The sequence below is a fragment of the Podarcis tiliguerta genome (genome assembly GCF_965153285.1).
Source record: "Podarcis tiliguerta genome assembly, chromosome: 9".
Classification (NCBI taxonomy): Eukaryota; Metazoa; Chordata; class Lepidosauria; order Squamata; family Lacertidae; genus Podarcis; species Podarcis tiliguerta.
The window spans coordinates 13,295,939-13,312,038 of record NC_139542.1 but is presented as its reverse complement, the minus strand read 5'-3'; the positions used below and the strand labels follow the sequence as shown (position 1 = coordinate 13,312,038).

The following is a 16,100-nucleotide window of genomic DNA, read 5'->3' as shown; positions in this document are numbered from 1 at the left end:
GTAGTGAGGGAACTGCCAGAAGGCCCTCGGAGCTGGACCTCAGTGTCCGGGCAGAACGATGGGGTGAAGACACTCCAGGTATACTGGACCAAGGCCTTTTAGGGGTTTAAAGATCAGCACCAACACTTTGAATTGTGCTCGGAAATGTACTGGGAGCCAATGTAGGTCTTTCAGAACCCCTATTATATGGTCTCAGCATCATTTTGCGACACTGTAATTCAGTTTTATTAGCAAACCAGAGGTTAAACTAACCCATATCTAGCCCTGGGAGGACACATTAATGTCTCTCAACACACAGTTTGGAAAGCTCTGGTTTAATGGAAAGCAATTCAGTGAAAGAAAGGGGGAAAATCCATCACAGTTTAGATGCTCAGGTAATCTGAGATACCGCCTTACCCCTTAGATAGAACTGAGTCTCACGTATCTTTAGTTCCAAGTGTTCCTTTGGAATAGTAAAGTTTGATATTTAACATTCTGTACTTCTGGTTGATTACTGCCGCTGTGCAAATTCTGAATGAGTCACACAGCTTTGAGAGCCATCTAAGGATGTTTACGCTTTCTACAGAGCCCAACAGCTTCAGGAAGAAGTCTGGCATTTATATCGATGGCTCCCAGCTAGGACAGGACTTCATACAACTACGTCAGCTGCTGGACAGCTACAGCAGCTACAGAAATGCCAAGCTCTATGGGCCTGATGTAGGTCAACCTCGGAAGCACACTCAGAAGTTGCTAAGGAGGTAAAAATAAAATCAGCAGCATCATTTGACTTGATAGATCAACAATGCAATATTCTGCCCCACTTCAGAACATAACAAATAACCATTGTTGGCTTTAGCCGTGATTTGTTGCCTTAATGCTGATTGAGATCGCTAGGCCTAGGCAGGGTGCAATTTTCTTTGCAGTTTAGATAAAATGTTGTTTCTGAGACAAAATGGACAAGGTTACAGTAGAGCAGAGCAGCAAAACCACAGACCCAATACTGAGCTGGATGTCTAAAAAGTATAACACGGTGTATAGTTAATCATTCTAAGGCAGCTTCCTAAATTTATATGTTCCAACGTCTGTTTTGCTGGATTACAGTTCCCACAGTTTTGTAGCTCCCTTAGAATTTGAGGAAAAGCAGAGGAGGTAGTAAATTTAACCCTTGTTGTTTTGCAGCTTCCTGAAATCAGGAGGAAAAGTAATTGATTCTGTCACATGGCATCAGTAAGTACTGAGTTCATATACAGCAACTCGTTACCCAGGCATTACGGCAGCGAAGTCAAAACATTTACCAGAAACTGCGGGAGGGAACAGTGCTGTTGTGCTCAGGTCTTTTGGGGGGAATCTGGCTGGCCATTTTGAGAGCAAGATGCTGAACAAAATGGATGCTTTGCCTGATCCAGCAGGGCTTTTCTTAGCATACGCCTAGTTCAGAGAAATATTAAGTCGATGATAACTGCGGAGAAAATATGAAGAAAACCAGGAGGAAAACCATTTTGTTTTTGATTGTTTCTAAAAGTATGTACTGTATTTTTCGCTCCATAGGGCGCACTGGATCATAGGGCGCACCTAGTTTTTAGGGGGGGGGGATAAAGAAAAAATATATATTCCCCCAACCCCAGCCCCCAGAACAGGCAGCTATCTGCAAGCCTTCTGAGTGCAGAGGGAACTCCTTCTGCGCTCAGAAGGCTTGCGGATAGCTGCCTGAAGCCCGGGGAGCGCAGCGGCAGTTGGTGCTGTGCTCCCCGGGCTGCAGGCTGCAGGCTGCTATCCGCAAGCCTTCGGAGCCCTGCGAGAACTCCTGGCGGGCTCCAAAGGCTTGCAGATAGCTGCCTGAAGCCTGGAGAGTGAGAGGGGTCAGTGCGCACCGACCCCTCTTGCTCTCCAGGCTTCAGCGAAAGCCTGCATTCGCTCCATAGGACGCACACACATTTCCGCCTCATTTTTGGAGGGGGAAAAGTGCGTCCTATAGAGCGAAAAATGCTGTATATGCTGCCCTCACAAAATATCAGGCTAGTGTATTAAGACATAAAAAACCATTAAAAGCACTACAGAACAATCATTGAAATGGCTACTCAAGAATGTATCATAGAATAGACTCATAGAATTGTAAGGGATCCTGCGGGTCATCTTGTCCGCCCCTTTGCAATGCAGGAATCTCAGCTAAAGCATCCATGACAGATGCTTGAAAGTCAGAAAGCAAGGCTGCCTGTCACTTCTCTGCTAGGAGAGTGTTCCACCGTGACATTAAATGCCCGACTTCTTGTTGAGGTCATTTGGGCTTCTGTAACAAAATGGACACCTAACAGCTGTCTTCCGGGTGATCTCTAATAGGACTTATGCACCCAAATTGTTCAGGACTTCTTGTATCAACCCAAGAGCCTTTTCCAGCACCGGTGTAAATTATGGGTGGACTTACGTCAAATGTCTCGATTTTGCAGCTATTATCTGAATGGCCGAACTGCTACCAGAGAGGATTTCCTGAGCCCTGATGTGCTGGACACTTTCATTACAGCCGTACAAGAAGAACTCCAGGTAATTGGGAGTCTGTGTGGGTGGCTGGGCGGCTCATCTATTCTTCCTAATTTAAAGTTGCCAATCTCCCAGGCTCAAGTCCCTGAATTGACTCACCTTTATATGCTTTGATTTCACATTCTCTAGCTTGTTGATGACACTGTCCCAGGCAAGAAAGTTTGGCTGGGAGAAACTAGTTCAGCCTATGGAGGGGGTGCTCCTCAGCTGTCCAATACGTATCTCGCTGGTTTTATGTAAGTAAAATAATATACGTTCCTACGAGCTATGCTTCCTTCTGTGGAATACCAGGATCTTGTTGCGTGTCAAGACCCCATAGCCACCCCCTCGTCGGGAAATAACACACACAAGGACACGGATATTAGGTTTATGTTATTGGGCCACAACTTTATTGATTACAGAATGTGAGCGGTATTGGCTTAGGCATTGAATGGACACGACTGTATCTGACACCTGCCCGATGTGCAGGAAGTCCGGTAAGGGTAAACCACTGGAAGGGGGAGTCCTGTCGATGCATACCAACTCAAGCTCCCCCTGGTGTTCCCATTGGGATCATGTCATGGCCCTAGCCCCCGACCCGGGCTTTGGACAAGATCAAGACCCCCAGATTCCTTTAACGGAATACCCTTAAGCTCGGAGGGGCAGGTGATGGCCACACCTTCCCTCCCCCATCACAAGATAAAACAATGCCTAACCGCAACCCTAACAAAGTTGTGACGATTGCTACGAGGTAGGCGAAAACCACATGGCCAGTGCCAATTTGCCATGTGGAAAAATTCCTACCAGGCCCCTCAGTGGCAACCAACCGAGGTCCATAGCAAGGCCAGTGCCTAAACCTGCAAAATAGGGAGGGAGGGAGGGTGGGTGATTGAGGAAGCGAGCCAAAGAGGAAGCCCTCCAGCTCGCGCCTCTGATTTAAACGGTCCCGGCCATGCCCCCCCAGTCAGCGGATTGGCTGGCCAGGCTCTGACATGACCGGGACCCCCGGGCAACGGGGGGCAAAGTCCCCCGCCCCCGGTGGGGAGTGGGTGGCCATGTGGTCCACCACAACTCCTCCCCACTGGGAAGTGGAGCGGATTTCTCTACCAATGCCCTAGAAGCCCTTCCTTCGATCAAACAATAGACGCTATTGTGATCATTGATGCCCATAAAGCTATCCATGTCTAGTAGCTTTGGTGGCTATGTTCTGCCCCCATAGCTAGAGGCAGTAATGTTTCTGAGTACCAGAAACTGGAACCAGTTGCTGGAGTACCAGTTGCTGGAAACCACAGGAGGAAAGAGGGCTCTTGTGCTCAGGTTCTGCTTTTAGGCTCCTCAGAGGCATCCGGTGCGCCATTGTGAGAACACGATGCTTGACCAGATGAGCCAGTGGTCTAAGCCAGCAGGCTCCTCTTATGTCCTGATCTGCTTGCACAACCCCCCAACACATCAGTGGGAAGCACAGAAAACGTTCTGCCCCTCCCCTACTCCACCCTTTAGTGGTGTTTTAGGGTCTTTCCCAGGTCCAGTGCCATGCGCATGTGCAGAATTATGCGCCAATCGGTTGTTGCCTGTGCAACCATGAGCGTTCATCCTGAATCCATCCACGGGTTCACGTGGTTCTTCCCCTTCCCACTCCTTTTCAGTGCATTCCCCGATCACTTCCCTAACCACAAAAAGTCAGTTTCTTTTCACCCAAGTTTCCTAGCATTTCCTTGAATCTCTCCCATGAAACACTGACATTCTGGAGGTTCCCTATTGTTGGCATCGACCGGCAACATCTGGTGGCGTCTAGAAACTCACCATGCCAGAAAGGAGATGAATTAGATACCAGGATTTGTTTTATTTAAGACCAAACCCCAATCCCCCCCTATTGTGGAGCCCATTTATCCTCCTGTATGAGGAATCAAGCTTTTGTGTTACCCTACCCAGTACCTGACAGGGACGTGGGTGGCGCTGTGGGTTAAACCACAGAGCCTAGGATTTGCTGATCAGAAGGTCGGTGGTTCGAATCCCCGCGACGGGGTGAGCTCCTGTTGCTCGGTCCCTGCTCCTGCCAACCTAGCAGTTCGAAAGCACATCAAAGTGCAAGTAGATAAATAGGTACCGCTCCGACGCGAAGGTAAATGGTGTTGCTCTGGTTCGCCAGAAGCGGCTTAGTCATGCTGCCTACATGACCCGGAAGCTGTACGCCGGCTCCCTCGGCCAATAAAGCGAGATGAGCGCCGCAACCCCAGAGTCGGTCACGACTGGACTAATAGTCAGGGGTCCCTTTACCTTTACCCAGGACCTATGATGGCAGCATGTTGAACTGCTGTGCAACTGAGAAACTTTCATAAGGTGACAGTAACGGAAGCTGGTCTGCTTAGATATCTCATCATCTGTTTTGTTTCTCTTATGGAAAAAAACCACACTAAGGGAATTTGGGGGCTGTGGGTCTGCATAGTGCTGTGAAATTCTGCATTGAAGGACAGGCACTTCAATTTAAGGACCTCTCATGCCCCTGCCAAGAACTGAGAATGCTTTTCCACAGCGTTCCCTCTGCTCCTCTCAACTACTTATTAAAGGTCATGGTTACAATGCTGCTAGAAAGAACACCTGCCTTTTCTGACCTTATAACTATTGAATGTATTTTTTTTTAAGGACCACTTCTGATGTTTGAATCAGCTCTTGTTTCTGCCTTGCACGTAGAACAAAATATCACACCTCTTTAGTTAGAACAGATGCCACTCCCAATTCTTTTCAGGTTGCTTGAATTGAAGTTTTCTTTATTTCTTGCTTTCTCTCTCTCCCTACTTTTGTTACGCAGGTGGCTGGACAAACTAGGTCTGTCTGCCAAACTGGGCATTGATGTGGTGATGAGGCAAGTTTTGTTTGGAGCGGGAAGCTATCATTTGGTGAACGCCAGCTTTGAACCTTTGCCAGTACGTAAACCTCTAATAATTTCCGCAGCCACTCTGGGCAGCTTCCAACAGAATATTAAAATACAATAACCTATTAAACATTAAAAGCTTTCCTAAACAGGGCTGCCTTCAGATGTCTTCTAAAAGTCTGGTAGTTGTTTTTCTCTTTGACATCTGGTGGGAGGGCGTTCCACAGAGCGGGTGCCACCACCGAGAAGGCCCTCTGCCTGGTTCCCTGTAGCTTTGCTTCTCACAGTGAGGGAACCGCCAGAAGGCCCTCGGAGCTGGACCTCAGTGTCCGGGCAGAACAATGGGGGTGGAGACGCTCCTTCAGGTATACTGGACCGAGGCCGTTTAGGGCTTTAAAGGTCAGCATGAACAATGAACAGGGTGGTGATACAATTACTCCTGCAATCGACACAAGATAATATCCCCAAGGCAAGTATCTGTAAACAAACGATAAATGTCCATAAAATGGCAAAAGTAGCTTCTTTCCCAAATAGGTTTTATCTTAAACAAAAGCAAACACAGTAAATACGTTTGTAACAGTATGTAGACAGTGTGCTAACGACTTAAAGCAGGGGCATATCTGTCCCCATCTGCATTTTTCCATCAGAAGAAGCATCCATCAAGGAGGTTTAACAAACTGGAGGACATAGTCCTCTTTCTACGCTCGTCCCTCTGTCTGTGCTTTCAGTTGTTTACATACAGTCTTCACTTGTATATTATTTACTACAAAGCTCGATGACTAAGCTCTTCAGCGAAGAAATGTCGGATTACCGGAACAACGTCCAAGCGCTAAACCACTGGTATATCACAAGTAGACTCTCTACTACTGCATTTGCAATTGTTCCAATATAAAATCTTTTTTGGAAAGAGAAAAAGTGAGCACTGAGCCACTGATATGTTTATTACGAGTGAACTCTTTATTTACTGTGTTTGCTGTTGTTTAAGATAAAACCTATTTGGGAAAGAAACTACTGTATTTTTCCGTGTATAACACGCCCTCATGTATAAGACGCCTCCTATTTTGGGGGACTCCAAAAGTAAGAAAAAGGGGGGAGATTGCCCAGAGTTGCTGAGCTTTTGGGGGGAGGATTGCCCAGAGTTGCTAAGGTTGGGGGGGGGGCAGAGTTGCTGATCTTTATTTGGGGGGCGGGTGGCCTAGAGTTGTTGACTCTGTCCCCTTGCCAGCAGAAGCTGCCAATCACCCGCCAAATTGCCACAGCAACAGCCAATCAACACCAGCCCTTGCCGCAGCCACCAATAACACGCCCAATAGCTGCTGACGATCTCCGGCTCGCAGCAGCAACCAATCCCACATCCCCCCATGCACTATCAGTGTATAAGACAACCCCAAATTTTTAACATAACTTTTTAATAATAAAAAAACCCTCATCCGATACACAGAAAAGTACCGGACTTTTGCCATTTTTATGGTCGTTTATTGTTTGTTTAGGACGCAGGTGGCACTGTGGGTTAAACCACAGAGCCTAGGACTTGCCAATCAGAAGGTCGGCGGTTCGAATCCCCGCCACGGGGTGAGCTCCCATTGCTCGGTCCTTGCTCCTGCCAACCTAGCAGTTCGAAAGCACGTCAAAGTGCAAGTAGATAAGTAGGTACAGCTCTGGTGGGAAGGTAAATGGCTTTTCCATGTGCTGCTCTGGTTCGCCAAAAGCGGCTTAGTCATGCTGGCCACATGACCTGGAAGCTGTACGCCGGCTCCCTCGGCCAATAAAGCGAGATTAGCACCGCAACCCCAGAGTCGTCTACGACTGGACCTAATGGTCAGGGGTCCCTTTACCGTTAATTGTTTGTTTACAGATAGTTGCCTTGGTGATATTATCTTATGTCGATTGCAGTACGTACACCTTAGCAGAGGAAGCAGGAAAGGTGCAAGGAGGGGAGAGAGGGAGGGAGGGAGGGAGTGGATTGGTGGCAAGAAGCGACGGCGGGGTTGGGTGGGCATGGTGCATGCTGACACCTATTTTGCTTCAAAAAAATAAAATAAAAAATCCCACTGATTATTACCATTATTATTTTTTCAATTTCTTAACTGCCTTTCAGCATAAGCTCTCGAGGCAGTCAGGTCACGGCAATTTAATTCAAATTTCAAAGCAGTTTAAAATAAATGATAGGAAGAGGAAAAGGATAAGGGTGAATTGCCTTCTGTGTTTTTGATTCCATCTTGCTCCTGCTTATCCATCAACTCTTTGCTGGTTATGTTTCTTTAACATGTTTTTGCTATGCACAAAAGCTGTCTTCTTTTCCCATGTAAATAGGATTATTGGCTTTCTCTGGTATACAAGAAACTAGTGGGCGCCAAAGTCCTGCACGTCAACCTGTCAGGCGAAGACCCAAGGAGGCTTCGAGTGTATCTTCACTGTACAAATGAGCACCAGTAAGCATTCAGCCAAATGCCTAATAATAATAATAATAATAATAATAATACATTTTATTTATACCCCACCCTCCCCAGTCAAGACCAGGCTCAGGGCGGCTAACAGCCAATAATAAAAACAAGTTGATTGAAATACAACTTAAAAAACAAAATTAAAATAGAACATTAAAACAATTAAAACATTAAAATGCAGCCTCATCACAGGAGAAAGGAAAAAAGAAAGGGGGGAAGGAATCAAATTGATTCTAAGCCAAAGGCCAGGTGGGACAACTCTGTCTTACAGGCCCTACGGAAAGAAATCAGATCCTGCAGGGCCCTGGTCTCATGAGACAGAGTGTTCCACCAGGCTGGAGCCAGTGCTGAAAAGGCCCTGGCTCTGGTTGAGGCTAATCTGACTTCCTTAGGGCCCGGGACCTCTAGGGTGTTGCTATTTATGGACCTTAAGGTCCTCCATGGGAAATATCGGGAGAGGTGGTCCTGTAAGTACGAGGGTCCTAGGCCGTGTAGACTCTGAAGACCTTTTGGAGAAGTAACCCAATTTTGTACTTTCACCTAAGGGGAGACACAACTTGGGAAAGTTGCAAGGGCCCTGGTACTAGCTCTGGTGCAGCAAATTGCACCAAATAATCTGAAACTTTGTACATGTCAAGCGTAAAGAAAAATGGGGCAGAATGAAAAGATGGCAGCAAAGACGCATAAACTTTCCTCCCAAATTCCAAAAGGAGTTAGGAATCCTCGCTTTGCAAATGCTTTTCTAGGCTAGGATCCTGGTAACTCGCAGGGGCAATTTTTAGCAGATGCTAGCAAAACATCTGTCACTATGGCAGGAAACGTGTGTGCAGCACAGCCCCACACATTGCTCACCCAGAGTGTCCCCATGGATGGAGAATGGAGTTTGCCCTGCCCTATGCATTTTGCTCCGAGTGTGGCACCTCCTAACCCAGCCCCTTGGCAGGGGCGGACTTTGTAATCTTTTGCAATAACGGTGCCCTGTGCGAGGCCAAAATTGGGTGCCATTGCCATTATAAGAAAATGAGGGAGGTGTTCACAGTGAGTTCCGGCACCTCTTTTTCTAGAAAAATGGCACAGGCTGGTTGTATTTATTGATTTGGGGTTTTCTTTCCCCTTCAGACTTCTCTAAATGCAAAACATAAATGCAGAGATTTCTGTGCTTAAAATGCTGCAGTTGTGCATTTCCTCTGATAACGTTTGAGACCTGCAGGTACACAAATTAAACAAACAAACAAACAAACAAACAAACAAACAAACAAACAACTTTTGTACTTCACCCGGAGAAAATGCTCATATCAAACAGAATGCCCTTATTTTCATCTGAGGAATGTTGGAGTGTATACTATATATTATCTAGTATATCCTTTTAACAGGCTGCTTCATGTTTTCCTTCCAGCCCGAAGTACAGAGAAGGGGATATCACCTTATTTGCCTTGAACCTCTATAACAGCACAAAACACTTGCAGTTACCTTCTTCCTTTTCCAGCAGGCAGATAGATGAATATCTTTTACTGCCTCACGGAGAAGACAGCATACTTTCCAAGTAAGCAGTTCCAACTTTCCTTGCCTTTCTAAATATTATTTGTTTAATATGAGCTTTAAAAACTTGGGATTTTCAGAGGAGACCCTTTTCATTCCCTTTCTAATAATGTTGTGCGGGATCTAAAAGGTGTTAGCAATTTCTTTTAACCCCCTGTACCCGACTCTTGATTTGTAGATACTCGACAAATGAGGTACCTCGATTGGGAAACTTTTGTTAGGCTGTGTCCACATAATACAGGGGTCAGCAACCTTTTTCAGCCGTGGGCCGGTCCATCGTCCCTCAGACCATGTGGTAGGCCAGACTATATTTTGAAGAAGAAAATAATGAATGAATTCCTATGCCCCACAAATAACCCAGAGATGCATTTTAAATAAAAGCACACATTCTACTCATGTCAAAACACCAGGCAGGCCCCACAAATAACCCAGAGATGCATTTTAAATAAAAGCACACATTTTACTCATGTAAAAACACGCTGATTCCCGGACCGTCCGTGGGCCGGATTGAGAAGGCAATTGGGCCACATCTGGTCCCCGGGCCTTAGGCTGCCTACCTCTGACATAATAGCTTTGAAGCACACACACGCTTCAAAGAATTCTGGGAACTGTAGATTGCCCCTCACAGATTTATAGTTCCCAGCAGCCCTTAACACACCGCAGTACCCAGAATTCTTTGAGGGAGAGGAAATGTGCTTCAAATGTGCTCTAAAGCTATAGTGTGTACACAGCCAAAGTTTCCTAAAGCAATCATTCCAAAAAGCTCAAGGTGATGCTTATGGCTCTTCCCACCCCCACAACACCTGCACAGGAGGTGAAACGAAAGAGGTATAGAGTGGCTCACACAGTAATCCTCACTGTGCCTGAGTAATTGGGGCTTTGAATACATCTTCGCAGAGCTCTGGCCCAATGGTTGCCAGTGGCTTGAATTAATTAATTTTATAATGAATGATTTTAAAGTGTTGTTTGTGCTGTTTTACTGTTGTTAGCCGCCCTGAGCCCGGCTTTGGCTGGGGAGGGCGGGATATAAATAAAATTTATTATTATTATTATTATTTATTATTATCTCACAGTCTGCCAGGCTAACCAATCTAAGTGTCATGTAACATCATTTTGCATAGCAATTACTTCGCACTTCATTCTGTAACCACACATTAACAATGCGCTTCAACCAGTCATGTGTTCACAGTCCACATTTCTGACTTTTAGTCTCAGGGCTATGGGTTCAAGCCCCACATTCGGCAAAAGATTCCTGCATCACGGAGGGTTGGACTAGATGACCCTCAGGGTCCCTTCTAACTTTACAGTTCTGTGATTCTAGGACATTCACAGCCCTTAATCTTCAGCTTGAAAATGACTTCTATTTCTTGAAACAGTGTTCAAGATTTGACAAAAGATTGTCATTCCTGTTCATTGTTAATGCATTAAACTTATTATTATTTTGTTCTAAGAAACGACAGGATCAGGATTACATTTGTAGGTTTCGGGTCCCAAGTACTAAGGAAATCCTTTCCGTCCTAAAAGCATTGCAGCTAGGAAGGAAGTCAAGTGACCTCTCAGAAATTGTGTTTCATCTCAAAAACTGGGAAACCAGTTCCCAAGAATTCTGCCCACATTTCTTCCTGATCCATATGGAGATTTCCTCAATTTATGATAATGATCTGTCCCTCTATGAACTCGTAAGTGAAGCTGCATCCTGTAACCTTGTGCGCTCCAGTTCCCTGATGAGATCCAACTTTCAGCTGGCCAGGAATGACAGCCAGACAGTGTCTGCTAAACTTATTTTTAGCATTCAGATCCGCTTTTCTGGAAACATGTGGATTTTTCCTTTTCTTGAAGAGAGCATTCAGCTTGAACAGTGAGGATGTTTCCACACAGAAGGCTTGCTTTACATGGTGTTACATGTGCACTATGAACTTACGTGGGCCGGAAAGCTTATTCACGTTATAAATACAGTGGTGCCTCGCAAGACGAAAAGAATCCGTTCCGCGAGTCTCTTCGTCTAGTGGTTTTTTCGTCTTGCGAAGCAACCCTATTAGCGGATTAGCGGATTAGCGCTATTAGCGGTTATTAGCGGCTATTAAAGGCTTAAGGGATTAGCGGATTAGCTGCTAAAAGGCTATTAGCAGCTTAGTGCCTTAGAAAAAGGGGGTGGGGAGCGAAAAAAAATTGCAAGAATCGCAAGACATTTTCGTCTTGCGAAGCAAGCCCATAGGAAATTCGTCCTGCGAAGCGCATTGAAAAACGAAAACCCTTTCGTCTAGAGGGTTTTCCGTCTTGCGAGGCATTCGTCTTGCGGGGCACCACTGTACTTCTCTTGTGCATTTAAAACAAGCACACAGACAAAGAGCATATGAGGGTTCAAAAAGGATTGAAGCTCTTTGTGTAACACACACACAAAGGCAACCTAATGCTCTGAAATATACATAGATGGTAGAGTTCCCTGTTATTTAAAGCCATTCTCATGAAATAATTAAAAAATACATTTTAAAACTTCATCAATTAGAGATACCATTTTGTATGACAGAATTGTCTTTGTTTTAAAATGGTCTCTTGAAAACAAATGCAACAAAACCTTAGCCAGGTTTATTGTTTGAGGAGGACAAATTTTGTGTCTAAAATATACATTCTTTCCTCTCGCAGATCCGTGCAGCTGAATGGCCATGTCTTAAAAATGTTGGATGATGAAATATTGCCCACTCTCAGGGAAAAGCCTCTCAGTCCAGGAAGCCGCCTTGCACTTCCAGCTTTTTCATATGGATTCTATGTAATAAGGAATGCCAAGGTCCGGGCTTGCATTTAGCAACTTAGCTCACGTTCCCAAAATCAAGTTGGTGGCCAACATGGTGTCAAGACATCCGGCTGCTCCAGATAGTTTGGTGGCAGAAACAAAGCAAGTCAAGAGTGAAGGGGAATATCCCTCCATCCTCACCCCCATTTTTATTTTAACTTTCCACTTGTAACATTTACCTAGGAACTTTGTTTCAGCCACTGTTTTCCGAAGAACGAAAGCTCTGCTTAAGGAGAGATTCCAGTTAGAGATGCAAAGAGAATGGATGTCCAACAGCAAGTCGCGAAATTAGTGGCGTAGGTTCTCAGCGACATCTACACTGGCTTGGTCATGTACACAGAATGGAAGATGGCAGGATTGTGCTGCACAGGGAGCTGGCTTCAGGCACTAGGTCTGTTGGCAGCCCAGCTCTGTGTCACAAAGATGTCTGCAAACATGGCACGAAGGCTGGCAACATCAACCCCACCGTGTGGGAATACTTTGCAGGCAATCGCAGTGCCTGGAGGCAGACAGTCAGGTTGTGCATCCATAGCAGTGGTCAGAGAAGGAATGACCTCTGGGAGGCGTGAAGAAGAAGAAGAAGAAGAAGAAGAAGAAGAAGAAGAAGAAGAAGAGTTTGGATTTGATATCCCGCTTTATCACTACCCGAAGGAGTCTCAAAGCGGCTAACAATCTCCTTTCCCTTCTTCCCCCACAACAAACACTCTGTGAGGTGAGTGGAGCTGAGAGACTTCAAAGAAGTGTGACTGGCCCAAGGTCACCCAGCAGCTGCATGTGGAGGAGCGGGGAAGCGAACCCGGTTCACCAGATTATGAGTCCACCGCTCTTAACCACTACGCCACACTGGCTCCCAGTGCACCTGCAGCAAGACAACCGGATGCCTTCATTTGCTCCACCTGCAATAAAAGACCATATCAGTCTTCACAGCCCTACCAAGTGCTGTAATTCTCCAACAGTTTGACTTTCTTCCCAAAGGTGAGACTCTTCCATTATCTCCAGAGGCAGACGGATGCCAACAACAACCCTTGGAGCATCTGAGGATAAACAGGGAAACGGACCATTTGAGTGACATCAGGGAAAAGCAATCTTGAGGATAACAGAAGAATAAGCAAAATTAAAAAAATTCCTTCCAGTAGCACCTTAAAGACCAACTAAGTTTGTTATTGGTATGAGCTTTTGTGTGCATGCACACTTCTTCAGATACACTGAAACAGAAGTCACCAGAAGAATAAGCAAGCAGGTTACAGGCACAGCCAAGGAGAAGCAGAATATAAGAGCTGTTGGCCGGCCAGCCTGGAAATTTTTACGGGGCTTCTGTTAGGCTAGCACCAAAAAGAGCAGACAAGCTCAAGCATTCTCAGGGATTCTTGTATTCTATGACAGGGTAGCGATCAGGAAGGATTCCTCTTCGTGATTTCTTATAAATCAGTTGTAGCACTTTTGCAAATGTGTCTGGCACACTTGCATGCTGCCCACTAGCAAACTAGACCTCATCCAGGCCAATCCCTTACCTGACATCTGCTGGGTCAAACATACTAGCAAGATCAGCGTGGGAGAAACAGCAACCATCATAGCCACAAATCCCATTGACAGCAGGTTCCCTTTACACCGTACTTTGTGGGTATTTCTGGCTTTGAAGCTACTGTTGCTAAGGAAGCTGTTTTATGGAAGGTACCCAGTTTCGTCCCCCCCCCCCCCAATATGCACAGATTAAAAACATTTCCCCCCTTCATTATAGACATACGACCTACAACAAAATGTTTACAGTGTGACACATTCCTGCTTGGGTTGCAGGCATTCTGTTCCCAGTTCCTAACTTTTCATTTCTTCCTTGCCCCCCCCAGCCGTCCCAACACACACAACACACAACACACACACACACACACACAAAACATTTCATGCCCTTTGAGCATGCTCAGTTGTCCCTGGGCATTTTGGAGGGCCTGAAAAATCCTTTTTGTACTTCTGCAAATGCTGGCATTCCTCCACATCTGCAGGTAACTCCCTTTTGTGTGGGGCTAGGGTCATTTTGACTGCATATGAGCCAGGGAGAGTCAACAGGGTGCCCTCCAGATACTGCAGACTGCAGCTCCTATTGGCCCTAGATGGCATGGCCAACAGGCAAGAATCATGGGAGCTGTGGATCCATCCCTGACAAGCGATTGCAGTCAAGAGAATTGAGATTGCTATTAGGCAACAAAGGCAAAAGGGTTATAGCTCATGATTATGAACCCATGCTTTGCATACAAACAGCGCCCAGTTCATTCTCTCTCACCCCCACATGGAGCTGCTGGAAACTCCTGTCTGAAGCTCTGGAGAGATGTGGGGAAACCTGTGGCCCTCCAGGTGTTGCTGTCTCCAGGTTCCATCATCCCTAATCCTTGGTCACACTGGCTGGGACTGATGGGAGCTGGAGTCCACCGACATCTAGACGCCACACGTTGCTTCAGTGATCCTGATGGCGCAATGGTCAAACTCAGGATAATGTTCCTAGATTTTGGCATGCAGCTTGCCAAAATGCAATTCTAGGCAACTTTATTGTACTTCGCTTTGAAGTGTGTTCATGTGTTTTGGTACCTGCACGTTTTTGAAATAAACTAATTTATATTGTTTGCTGTTGTGAATGTTTGGCTTTTTAGTTGTCACATAGCCTCCTTGGTGCTAAAGGGGCTGTTGAATAAGCTCAGGAGTTTCCTACAGGAATGTAGGCGCCACATTTAAAAACCATATAGCTTGATCCTGAACACGTTCATAAAGGAACTCCCACCCCATGAGCACTCTAATAACCACCCCCATAGCACAAGTTGAACACAAAGACATGATCCTATCACTCTCCCTTTTACAGCAGACGGCATACATCCCAAAAAGAAGTTACTGTGGGGATTGCAGCTAAGAGGAAACAAGCCAGCAGGTGGTGTCATTGTCCCAACTTTTTAAAAAATAAAAACAACCAATGTTTTGACCCCCATGTGCACTACAAGTGTCAAAAGCTAGCTTCCTCAGGGTTACTGCATGGTAGGTAAAGGTATAGCACCCCTAGACGGTTAAGTCCTGTCAAAGGCGACTATGGGGTGTGACGCTCATTCACTTTCAGGCCGAGGGAGCTGGCATTTGTCCACAGACAGCTTTCCAGGTCATGTGGCCAGCATGACTAAACCGCTTCTGGCGCAATGGGACACCGTGACGGAAGCCAAAGCGCACGGAAACGCCGTTTAGCTTTCCGCTGTAGCACTACCTATTTATCCACATGCACTGGTGTGCTTTCAAACTGCTAGGTTGGCAGGAGCTGGGACAGAGCAATGGGAGATTCCAGGGATTTAAACCGCCAACCTTCTGGTCAGCAAGCCCAAGAGGTTCAGTGGTTTAGACCATAGCGCCACCTGCATTTCTGCTGCCTGGAGGGGCACTCTTCCACAATGAAAGGTGGAATAATGTTTTCCACAAGCATTTAAAGGTTGAACCAGAAGGCAGCTCCTGAATGTCTATTTGAAGAGCATACCATTCCACGGCACTGGGCCAATGACCCTAAGGCTCTGTTTTACACTGATGTCAAATGAGCCTCGCCAACCCAAGGGCCAACCAACAACACTCCTGCCAGTAATCAAGCTGGGACCTAAGTTGTCCCAGACCATCAGAATCTTGGTGGTCACATTCTGCACCAGTAGGAGTTTCTAACTGTTACCGGAAAAATCCGAGGGCTCCCTTGGACAAAAAGTAAAGACACCAACCAGAGTAAATTGGAGCAAATCAGCAGCCTGTAGGCTTGGCCTTTATTGTACTGTTGCAGCAGGGTGTTCCCCTCACTCACAGGAGAGAGGAAAGACCCAGAACAATGGTGTGCAAGACCTTATAAAAACTTTTGAAATTCCCCTCCTCTAGGTCAAGCCCACCCCCAGAAACATCATGCATACATTACAGAAAGGAGGGGTTGAGGGAGGAGTTGTGGTGGTAACCTGAGTGT

At 46.0% G+C, this 16,100-nt stretch overlaps 1 protein-coding gene across 3 annotated transcripts in view; it reads left to right on the top strand.

Annotated features, from left to right (window-relative positions):
* HPSE (heparanase) overlaps positions 1–14,748 on the top strand; it is a 28,221-nt gene extending 13,473 nt beyond the window's left edge. The window contains exons 5-13 of one of the 3 annotated variants that reach the window (XR_014501830.1): positions 566–737; positions 1,159–1,206; positions 2,424–2,517; positions 2,644–2,750; positions 5,303–5,417; positions 7,679–7,797; positions 9,206–9,352; positions 11,992–12,704; positions 12,738–14,748. Coding sequence is in view for 1 of the 3 variants with exons in the window: in XM_083398465.1 (XP_083254591.1) it covers positions 566–737; positions 1,159–1,206; positions 2,424–2,517; positions 2,644–2,750; positions 5,303–5,417; positions 7,679–7,797; positions 9,206–9,352; positions 11,992–12,151 (962 nt within the window). In the remaining 2 variants the exon portion in view is untranslated. Of the gene's footprint in view, positions 1–565; positions 738–1,158; positions 1,207–2,423; positions 2,518–2,643; positions 2,751–5,302; positions 5,418–7,678; positions 7,798–9,205; positions 9,353–11,991 lie in introns of all 3 variants that reach the window. The other 2 variants (XR_014501831.1, XM_083398465.1) reach the window with 2 other exon arrangements.
* Positions 14,749–16,100: the final 1,352 nt, after the last annotated feature.